This window comes from Dermacentor variabilis, chromosome 1, assembly GCF_050947875.1.
Source record: "Dermacentor variabilis isolate Ectoservices chromosome 1, ASM5094787v1, whole genome shotgun sequence".
Taxonomy (NCBI): domain Eukaryota; kingdom Metazoa; phylum Arthropoda; class Arachnida; order Ixodida; family Ixodidae; genus Dermacentor; species Dermacentor variabilis.
In genome coordinates, this window is record NC_134568.1 from 34,998,707 (window position 1) to 35,010,733 (window position 12,027).

The 12,027-nt window shown below is 43.4% G+C and overlaps 1 protein-coding gene across 1 annotated transcript in view; it reads left to right on the plus strand.

Annotated features, from left to right (window-relative positions):
- The window catches only part of LOC142571617 (uncharacterized), a 159,192-nt gene that overhangs the window by 29,962 nt on the left and 117,203 nt on the right, over nt 1-12,027 (plus strand). The window contains exons 6-7 of the mRNA XM_075680162.1: nt 1,101-1,190; nt 8,392-8,569. Coding sequence (XP_075536277.1) covers nt 1,101-1,190; nt 8,392-8,569 — 268 coding nt within the window. The remainder of the gene's footprint in view (nt 1-1,100; nt 1,191-8,391; nt 8,570-12,027) is intronic.

The window sequence follows — 12,027 nt, forward strand, 5'->3', positions numbered from 1 at the left end:
GCTACATCTGGGACTTTCCCCATTCCATTTTGTATGTAGTCATTCCAGACTCTTCCAGTGATTGTCATTCGAAACACTCATAATTTGTTAAGGAAAAACAATTTCGGCTGTTCCATGTATAGGATAAGGTGCAAGCATGAAGCCTATGTCACCATGAACCGTTACATGCTCATTATTTTTTATCTCGACATACAATCAGTGTCATTGCGATGCACTTAACTCCTGTCACCACATACTTTTGAATAGCAATCGTGGGGACGTATTTATTTAGGGCTGTGATTTCGTCTTCTGAATGATGGTACATGGCTAAAAAGAGAAAGGAATATGCAACTGTGGTGGAATTTGATTCAATGCGGGAAGTTGCTCATGTAGGAATTGTATAGAAACGCTGTTGGAAGGCAGACTATGCTGTACTTTTTAGTTCAGGTAATCTTTGCTGCACTGTGGTTGTGCGACTTAGTACCGAAAATTTATGTAGTATTTTGTTAGGTTTGTGTATCGTGTGAAACCAGATTTAAGCAGCACCATGCTTGTGCCTGCAAATGCAGTGGTGTTGTTCAATCCCGGCCACTGCGGCCTCATTTGGATGGGTGCGAAATGCAAAACTATGGGTGCATTTCGCACCCATCCCAAGCTATGCCTTGCTTATGCATACCCAGAAGACATTTGGGACAATATCAGTTTTCCAATCAAAAACAGAACTACTATAGTTCCTTTAATGTGGGCCCACACCATTTATCACTTAGCACAAGGTACACTGACGTCGAGTACCATATATTGGTTGTGCATAAGGCAAAGTAGTGTTCAGCAGCCTGGATAACTTTTCAAAGCATGGAAGCCGTGAAAGTGTGGAATCCCTTAACTTTTGAAGCACTCGGAGAGTGAACGAGGAGTACCTTCTCTGCTTGAGCCGAACTTGTGAAGTGGGTTCCAAGGAGCTTGTAGTATCTCTGATATCTGGGTTCTGGTGTGACTGTGGTTGCAGAGCTGAAACTTCAAGGGATTAATAGAAGGGAACCACCAGAAGCTAGAGCCTGCGGCCTAATTTGACTCTTAAAATTAATAAGACTGTGTTTCATTGTTTGCATTCTTTTCGACAGATTTATCCTGGCATCACGGTCTGACTACTTCTCACTCATCTTCAGGAAGGAATTTGCTGCTGAGAAAAGCGAGACAATCAGCATGGATGGGTAAGGCAGGCCTGTGTTATGCTTCTTTTGAATGTCATTTCCTCTGCCTTAACTTTGATGAACATTTCTACTGAATAAACAGCCTGGATAAACTTTTCATGCTGTTAATTATTGCTGCTTTCCAATTTTGTGATGCTGTTTGGACAATTATTACTGAACTTTCATCACAGGCTCAGTGTTAAAAAAAAAAAAGCTTTCACTATTCTACCATTGAATGCTTCAGAGTTTGTTTTCAAAAAACTTGGTCACTTCATTGACTTTGCTGTACTATAAATAATTATTTGCAATGCATGCAGTATTCTTCATTTGGGCCAAACTTGGGAAGCACAATTGTTATTGGCCGCAGTTGCCATGCTTTAAAAAGAAGTGAAATGCAAAAATTCTTGCCGAAATTTTACACTGCACTTAAGAAGTGTAGGTGGCATAATTTATACTGACCCCTCTAACCCTGGTTTAGGCATTGTCTGGCTGTCCGTTTTTTTTCTGTAAGTATGCAAGTATTGCTCACTTATATTGTTTAGTACACATTGCCTTTGTGTGTGTTGGCTGTACTGTATGTTCTTGTTTGAGGGCGGCACCTGTGTAAAGGCCTCACTTTTAAATTTGGGTCCACGTATTTAGTGAAGGAAGTACAGTTTCGAAATTATCTGGGCTTGAGCCATGCCTCTCTTTCCTAAGTGCGCACCTTGCAGGGGTGGATACACTGTGCCAATTGCTCTAGCTTGGTCCAAATCAGGAAATTAAAAACTAGCCACTAAATTTAGTGGGGTGTGTGCCTTAAAAAGTGGAAACCACATAGCCTTAGCTGTGTGGTGGCTAATGCTTAGCAGACAAATCCAAGTCCAATTTAATCCGTCTTGGTGGCCCCTTCTGTAGAAAGTTACTATCTTTTCATGGTGCACATTCCAACTCTGCTTCCCTGGAGTACCAGATGTAAACGGTCTTGTGTTTTTCACTTTATCATGTCAGCGTTTACTGCAGGATGAAGGCTTTTCCCAGCAATGTACACGCTCGTCCAATATGAGAGGGAATGCCTCGGCTGTGTTCGAGGCGTTCACTTGCTTGCTGCTATTTGTCCTGTTGAAGAATCCTGCTCATGGAACTTTTCCTCATTACAAGCACACGCAAGAAAAGTTGCTGGTTTTGAGCGCAAATCCAGTGTTACCTTTCATATTGGACGACCCCGTACAATTACCCTTCTATTGTGCCAGCTGACACCACCTTATGCCTGCAAATTTACTGATTTCATCACCCCCGCCTAGTTTTCCACCCTCTCTGACTGCACTCCTCTTCTCTTTGAACCCATTCTGTCACTCTAATATAGACCACTGGCTATCTGCTCTACGTGTTACACATCCTGCCCAACCCTGTTTCTTCCTCTTAATGTAAGCTAGAATGTCGGCCACCCAGCGACTGCTCTTTAATCTGCACTGCTGCCTTTCTGTCTTTTCTTGTTGCACCAATCATTTTTTGTTCGATTGCTCTTTGCGCACGGGTTCTTAACTTCTCAAGCTTCTTTGTTAACCTCCAAATTTCTGCCTCATATGTTAGTATCAGTAGAATGCAATGATTTATGCTTTTCTTTTCAAGGATAGTGGTAAGTTTCTGGTCATGACTCTGTAATGCCTGCTGTATGCCTGCTGTATATGCTCCAACCCATTTTTATCCTTTTGTAAATTTCCTACACATGATCACGATCCCCTGCAACTAATTGGCCTAGGTAAGCATACCCTGACTACTAATCACAAATTCTCTTTCTTTTGCCAGGCTATTGAATATTCCATTAGTCTTCTGCATATTAATCTTCTGACCTACTCTTACACTTTTTCGGCTGAGGTTCTCCATGGAACTCTGTAAGGTGTCTGAAATTTTGGTCGTCCGTATGCCTTAACCCTGTGAGGGTCGATTTTTTCTCCATATGCGGCCACCCGGGGTCGATTTTTTTTATTGCAGATTCCAATTCTTCTTAGGGACTTATTTCGAAAAAAATTTACCGTAATTTTTCTAGGGTGACCGCAAAGTGTGAAAAAAAATCTTTTGCGTTGGTATATATGCACTGTTCATTCATGAATAGCAACAATAAAAAAGGAAATAAACTTATCAGAATTAAAAATTTTATGCATTTTTATGCAATAGTTTATGGCTTTGAAAATCCGCACATGAGAATATTTCTAAGTGTTAAGTGTTCCTGCTCTTACACTAATACGTACGTCCATAGCGTAAACGAACTGCTTAGGTGAGTGCACTCAAGAAAACTGTTTGGTTGTGTGCGCATCGAAAAAAGCCACACGTGTGACAAATTTCCGCTAATCTTCATCTTATCACCAACCAGCTAGGGCAGTTAGTTCTTGTGGGTCTTAAAAAAAAAAAAAAACAGAAATGCATGCATGGCGGCATCCTTCCTATGCGCACCCCTGTGAGCGCTAAACAAGCGAGAAACAAGCGGTCACCTTTTGAGCGATTAGTAACGAGATAGCCATCAGTTTCGCAAGCGCAAAAAGCCGAAACCGCCCGTGAAACAAAATCCAAACGGCCGCCCACACGCTTGCGCGCCAATGCGCGAGCGGTAGTATATAGACGCGCGGGAGCAAATTAGCGCTAAAACAAACCATGCGATGAAAACCGAGAGAGGGAGGCGCGTGAAAAAAATTCTCTGTATCCCCACATAGTGGCAGCACATGACAGAAAAGAAAAAGTTTGGAAATTGGCGCACTTTTTGGACGTGCAGACTCCGCAGTAAATATACGGCATCGACCATTTTCAGACTTGTTCGCGGCGCCGTATATTTACGCCATTGACCGTCAAAGGGTCAAGTCTGTGAGGCCAATGGAAGTGCGGCGAAGGTGTCCAAATAATCAAGCATGCCCAGCTTATCGGTAGGCAACTGTATTGTGTTGCATATTTACAATGCTCTGCCTTCACCACACTTCACTGTTTGTCCCAATTCTGCTGCACAGTCAAATGCTTCTTAATTAACAAGCATTTGATGCCATGAAATGTCGGAACGAAACGGCAAGTCAAAATTATCCTATTTTTCAAATTAATGATGGTCATATTAATGAGCATTTTGGCATTCAAGGTATATCAGCAAAGGGCGCTGCGGCCGTGCATGTCCTTCAGATGCTCTTTTTGTGATGCAGTTGGGAAGAAAAAGCAGTCGAGCTGCAAGGTCAGTGTCTCTATTTGATGCAAGAATGGCAGCCAGAAATATGCGTAATGAGCAGCTAATGACTGGTTGCGAGTGGGCGGTTTTTCGTTATATTGTTATTCTTTCTGCTTGCCATTTCTGCGAATCTCCGAGTTGTACTCAGATGACGAATCTTTGAAGATCCGGAATGCACTGGACATACTCGATGTGTAGCTCTTAATTTCATTTATAGACTGTAGCAATCAGTTTTTTGTCAGATCATCCGGATACATTTCGCAGTGTACAGAATACGAGATGTTGGTCCCCATGAGATCTTTTGAGGTGCAGGCAGCCAAATGCACACATGTTGCATGTTTTGGCGGTATGTACTGGTATAAACATGCTGAAAGCTTGCATTTTTGTGGTTTTCACTGTAGCAGAGATGACACTTTGCTTTCTGCACAACAATATGCTTTTACCAGGGTGGCATTGACATTTTCAAAGGAAGAAATTTTAAGTATGATATGTTGCCTTATTGACTTGGTGAATTGCTGTGAAGGAAAGCTATCTTAATTTTTTTTGCATTTTATTATTCCTGACAAGAGTGAGTGTGTAATGTGAAGGGACGGCAAACAGGTGTGGAAAGGCAGCAAATAATTTTGTCAATGTTTCCTGAACCTGCTATTCTACTCAACACCTACCATTTGTGCAGATTACGATATCTTTTCTGTCAATGTCAACGATGTCAATGCCAAAGTTCCTTGACGTAGTTCCACAATGGCTATTAACGAATTATGTTTTTCTCCTCTTGCATATAGTACTTTACCAATGTTGAGCTTTACTAAGCTGCTCCAAAAGCAAGTTCTGCTCTAAAATTGCAATTGCTGCTCCAAGGTGGCGATATTGCTGCTTCCAAGTCTGCTCCAAAACACTCTCGGCCGTTTCCACCACTGACATTCTTATCTGCACCCATGCCTTCTGGCACAGGCTATCCTGTTATTGTGTGGTATTGGCGCACCGTCTAGAGATGATGTTGGGCTTCTGTCCAATCTGTTTGTTACTTCTGCAGTTGAACGTTCTTTAGAGGGACGCTTTTGGTCTAAGCATTAATGTTGTCGCAAAATTCGTATCCTGGCACCCCACAGCTTGTCCCGTTGCACTTTCTCCCTGTGCATACACATTTGTGCAATGTATGCTGCTTTCTATAGGCAGCTACTGCTGCTGCGTGATGCCCTGAGCATGTGTGATTCGCACAGAGGGACTCCGGAATTCATCCGTACTAAATATTCGTGCAGTGAGCTTCTGTCGCGCCTGTGCAGCTCAAAATGTATGTGTCCTATATCGACTGTGACATTTAGTTCACACACCGATTTGGGCAAAAACCATGGTAGTTCTTTCATTGTGCAACCTTGTGTGTGGACGCATCGCAATAGCCCAGTGGCTGTGGTGTTGCGCTACCGAGCTCGAGGTCACGGGTTCGATTCTGGCTGCAGCAGCCACATTTCGTTGGGGGCGAAATGTAAAAATGTTCGTGTACTTCGATTTAGGTGCATGTTAAAAAATCCCTGCATGTCAAAATTAATTAAAAGTCTCCCAATATGGCATGCCTCATAATCAGACTGTGGTTTTGGCACTTAGAACCCCAGAATCAAATTTTTTTTTAACCTTGCATATGATATGGCATCTGATCCTGTCTCACCTTATAACAACACACTCCTGGTGAGCCAGGCTGCTCCATCTCTAGGATTTATACTAATGAGAATGATTGAGATAGCAAAAAAAGCTAAACTTTTGACGTAATAGTTCTGCGGAAACCCGCAAGGTGGAGACAAGTAATTAAGGGAAAATGAGACATCCACCTAATCGTAGCAAATTCTACAAAGGAAACCCATGCGGGTTCTTCGAAAGAAAAGCCTCGCAGTTGAAGAAAAATTCGCCCCAGACCAGGACGAATTTTTCTTCAACTGCGAAGCTTTTCTTTCGAGGAACCCGTATGGGTTTCCTTTGTAACATTTGCTGCGATTAGGTGGATGTCTCATTTTCCCTTAATTAAAGCTAAACTAGCATCTCCCAAGGTTGTTGGATTTGATATCAGGCATGTCTGCATTTTTTTTTTAACAGTGTTAAAAAGCACATGGACAAGGACGAACACAGGACCAGCGCAGAACAGCGCTGGTCCTGTGCTCTTTCTTTTTCGTGTTTTTTGGTGCTGTTTAAAATGAATTATCCGTACTAACTAGCTTGCACCCAAACGCTTCTATGTCTGCTTTGTTGCGCTAAGTTGTTAAAAGTTAAGTATCCGTGTGTTCTTGTAACATCATGCTTACTTGTAACACTACTTTTAAAACTTCGGAAATGAAAAAAAAAAAGAAAGAACATTCCCGAATTAGTGTAGATTTGAACCAAGAACACCAATTCTGAAGCGGGTGCCCTGCCACCACTCCACAACAGCATTTCATTTGTGGCTCAGAAAAGTTGCCCCCCCCCCCCCCCCCCTTCATAGGCTTACTCTCCTAAGTTCAGAAAATGGTTTTAACGGGTCACGCTAATGGTACCATATGAAAACAAATTCACTTTCAGCCAAAGGTGAAGCATTGAAAGTGATAGCAAGGTTTAGTGTTGCACTTAAGCTCCTTGCACACTGTTCTAACAATACTCACAGGCAATATGGCGCAACCCAGTATGCAAGACAGTCACTGCTGCGCAGCAGGAACAAGTTCCCTGTCGGATACCAAGTGTGTCACTACGTTGCTGTGATGAGGAGCGTTAAAAGTGCCGTTACAGGCATTGCATCTAGATGGTGTGCAGAAAATGAGACCAATAGGAAAAACCGTTAGCATTTGCCAGCACCCGGTGAAAGAATTAGATAGATTCAGCTTGACGTTTATAATTTGTTCAGCTCAGACCAGTGTAGGCATCACGGTGCAATATGCACTCGGCTCCACAGCAGGAACGCTAATGTATATGCGCAACACTCATGCCAGCAGTGGAAGCCCAGAACAGTGCCCTGGCTCTGGCAGAGCCGATTTAGCAGAGCATGACAGCGCATCCACTTGGTTTCGGTGTTTGCAGCCAATACCACTGCACGTCTCTGTCCCTGGAGGCCTTTTAACCTTCCCCCATGGGCCGTGCATATGTGGTTGATACCCAGACAGCGCTATGGCAGCGGAACCAACAGCGGCAGTAAGAGTATGCCTCGAGTGTCCCTATAATTGCTATGCAATAAATTTCTTTCGTAGTTGAAATTAAGCCTTATAAAGTACTCAAGGGAAAACCAAACAAGGAACATTCCTCCTCTGTCTTTTCCCATCCTGCAAAGGAAGAAATAATTACTTTATAATCTCACTGCGCTCCACAAAATTATTTCAGCTAGTCACATTAAAGGTAGCATCACAAATTTCGAATTCCTTCTTTTTTTAATACATATTACACCTTAAAGTATACAAAGGTACATTAAACAATGAACAGCACACCTCTTCGTCTTCCATTCAGTCATCCCTGGCTCAAGATCACATGGCTACCAGGTAACTGAGGCAGAGCATCTTATAGCTCCAAATTTACCTAAGCAATGATCAAGATTGTTCTTTGCCTATCACTTCATATTAGTTGGGTTACAACCAATAAATGCACTGCTTTCTTTGTTCAGTAAGTTGGACAGACCACATGAGTTGATTGTGGGTAGAGAGTGAAGTAGGTAAGAAAGGAAGCTTTGTGAAGCTCTCAGGGTCGTGAAATTGGGAACTGACTTGTGCATAAGTGAACCATCCATCCAACTGATAGAAAGTTTGAATGTTTAAACCAAACAGTAAAGATATGAGGCCGAGCACATGTTCGTTGCAATTAAATTTTTCAGTTTTTTCTTTTCTTTTTCTGTGCATGCATAGCAGCAGTCTGTGGGATTGTTTTCACATTGAAAACTTTCTCCCATCGCTTTCCTTTTGTTTACGTGTACTCGCATTTTTTTTTTTTGCACCTGCTGGAACCATCTTACCCGCTTACTTTATTAGTTGCAGTGCTGCAGATAGTCGGAGCATTTGGTCCAGCACTGTACCTTGTCACCTTTGGGTGCTGCAGGTTCACACATGGTGCCGTAGTGTTTGCTCTTCACCACCTGTATGGCGGTGCAGCTAGCCCTCCACGAGAGGTGCACGTCTCGGAGCTGGCGCTACTGGCTGAAGTGCTTGGTGTTGACAGCTTGCGACGGGTGGTGCTGTCTCACGTGCGCACCTACTACTGCCACTTCTTCCACAAGGTGGGCCTCACACTATATTTGTACGCAGGACTGTGCCCGCTGTGTGCTGCTGACGTATTGACTTCAGAATTGACCTCATTGCGCGCTAGAATTTTCCAGTTCACAATGACAAAACCACCTCTTTTTAATACTTTGTTGTACAGTAGAAACTAGGGCCATGCAAATATTCTAAATTTTGAATACTGTTTACTGGTTCGTATATTCAGTTTGAGAATTAATTGTTCGAAGTTGACCAATATTTGTTTCTCTTGATATTTAATGGTTAACACTTACTGAAGTCTCAAAGGAGAGAGAACGATAGATGTGAGGGCTGTTCCAAATGATTCTGCTGCAGGATAGCTACGGTTGTGCAGGAGCACCAGTTCCTGAGCGAACCCAGAGGGACTACGTCTTCTACTCAAATATTTCCAGTAATTCAATACGAATGGGTCATAATGAGGCAGCCTGTGTATGAGTTTGTTCAGACTTATTATTTGGCCAGTCTTACAATGTTTGCATCCCCTAAAACAATGTGGGATAGTGTAGCATCACACTTCTCTCCTTCAGTGAACACAACACTGTATATGTGCATCTGGTAACATGCTGTTCCCTTGTTTAATTACTGTCATTGCCATGGTGCCCCACATAATTTGCAGGCTCCTCAGTTATCCAGATGTCTAATTGTGAAGGGTGAGATGCATGTCTCAGTGTATGTACCCCGATTTTTTTTTCTTTTATCAAATGGACTCTGTGTAAACTTCATATTCTATGTTGCTTCAGACGTGAATCAGATATTCAGTATTTAATCAGATAATCAATGGTCATGTTTCTCAAATATTCATAATCAATTCAACTAGGAAATGCCACTATTCGCTTAGTAAAAGCTCATTAATTTATGTCTTGCTGGACTGGCAAAAAATTGAGTTATACGATTCTCAAACCATCGAATATAGAAACAAAATCTACTGGGAAGACGTTTCAATGTGTCAAAACAATAACGTCCCTCTCTGCTCAATTGAGTCAAGCATGCAGTTGTGCAGGCGGATAAATTGTCGAACAGCACGCTGTAAGTCGTATTAACTTTTGGTTGTCCTTGTATGTTGCATCTGTGGAGTGAGGGGGGGTGCTGCGAAGCTGTCCGAATAATCAGTTGGCAACTGTATATAAGTGTGCATTTTTTTTTCTCTCACACTCTTTCCTTCATCCTTCATCATTTTTACATCTAAAGTAGCATGCCAAACCTGTCACCAGGCTAACTGATCCAGTTACAAATTTTCACTATTATGTGCGTGCACATTTTGGGATGTTTTGGTTGATACATATGGTTCCTAGTGATTCATTCTTAAAATATGCAAGTTTTGTAGACAGTGGTTCAGCTGTATAGTGCGAATAACATGGTAGTGAGTGTTCACTATTCTGTTATATGGGACTAACGGTCTGGGCTGACACAGTTCTAGCTTTCTCAAAAAAAGCTGTTTAGCTCAGAAGGCTGGAAATGCAAAACATCTTTTTTGATAAAGGGAAAATCATATAAAGGGAAATAAAGGGAAACCCGTTGTAGCAGTTGCTACAAAGGAAACCCATACGGGTTCCTCGAAATAAAAGCCTCAGAGTTGAAGAAAAATTCGTCCTGGTCCGGGACTCAAACCTGGGACCACCGCCTTTCCGGGGCAGCCACTCTACCATCTGAGCTAACCAGGCGGCTAGCAGATGGCAGGGCAAAGTCGAATGTGTCGACAACATGAAGCAAAGGCAAGAGTTTGACGCAGTAGTTCTACGGAAACCTGCAAGGTGGAGAGAAGTAATCCCATCTCTTGTTACTTCTCTCCACGTTGCCAAACGATCCCGAACAATGTCTGATAGTTCCTCAAAGAATCCTGATAAGCTAGCCTCACTCAACAGAGTTCGCCAATTAAAGGTTGACAGGATCTGTTTCCCTTGGCGGCCTGTCTGGACCCAGAGATTCTTAGCACCGTCTGCTGCGTTGCAGGTCTGACCGCCGCCTTGGTCAGGTGCTGCACATCCGCTGGGGTCTGAGGGCCATGGGTTTATTGAAGGAATCATTTGAGAGGTAGTGGCCGAATACTGCACCAGGGAAAATTTGTGTTTACCAGTATCTCATGGTATGCATGGTTCTGCTAGAAAACTGACCACACATACAGATCAATTGTTGGCATTCTTGTAATAATGTCATGGCTTCCAGATTTCCATCTATTGCCTTTTATAAGCTTTTACCGTATTTACAGTCGCCGACCGTTTATTCGGACCTCATGGGGACTGCGGAAACGTCCGAATAAACAGGTGTCCGAAAAAGCAGATTAAGAAAAGAAAAAAAGAAAGAAATCCTTTATTTCCATGCACTTATTCAGGCTCGGCAGTAGGCTTGAAGAAATTGTGAATGCGCCGTTGCATGCTGTTCTGTTTACGCGCAATCAGATAAGCCTGAATCTTGGAGAGGGTCGTACGGTCGCTATAGGCGGCTGAAAGCACAGTCACTGCTTTTACTAGCTCCGCATGTGACGGCAGTGTAGCACATGGTGCATCATCTTCCGACTCGGAGTCATCGTCCGGCGGTGCAGCAGAAACCTGACGAATGATCCCGCCGTCATCGAGTTCTGCGCATGTCAGTACAGCATGTCAGCACCTGTGAAACTGTCGAATGAGACGGTGTCTGGAATCGCAATGCAACCACTGCGCAGGTCTCGGCAGAACATTTTCCGCGCCAGTAGGGAGCACATTGGAATTCGACAAATCCTAGGCCTCCTGGCACCCGCTTGCCGGCATGCTCCAGCGCAGTCTGTGCGGGCACTGTCGGTGCCATTAGACACTTGACGCGATGTTTCCATATGCCACGTTGGATCACTGCAACCTCGACACAGCACACAAAGCAAACACCACCCCGTCGACACCAGTCGCACAAACGAAAAATGTAGCCTACTCGCAGCGTCGTGCATGAATAAACAAACAAATCAGCTGCTGGATTGTCCTGACGTGGCTTACTAAGCTGAGACCGGAACTGCTGTAGCAACTCTATCGAACCAGACAGAAACGATGATGATGAGCGGGGATTTCCAGTAGCGCTACTTTGTGGGGCAGCAAGGAAGCTCCATTAAAAACAAGAATGGCGCTCAGCTAGTCGAACCATGCACCGGTAAGAGTCGGTGCATGGTGCTCTTGATCGAGTTGGCTCAAGGAGTGTTAAAAAAATCAGACGAGAGGTTACAAGGTGTCCGAACTTGCGGCAGTTGTTATACATTATGGTCTATGGGGAGAATGGTGGTGCCACGAAGCAGACCGAATAATCGAGCATGTCCGAATTTTTGGAGTCCGAAAAATCAGTCGGCGACCGTACTTGCATAATGATCGCACTTGCATAATGATCGCACCCCTGAATTTTGACGTCAAAATTCAATTTTTTTCTTTTCCCTGTGATGATCGCAACCCGAACTTGCCATAGCTATATGTCGCGTGCCAAGTCT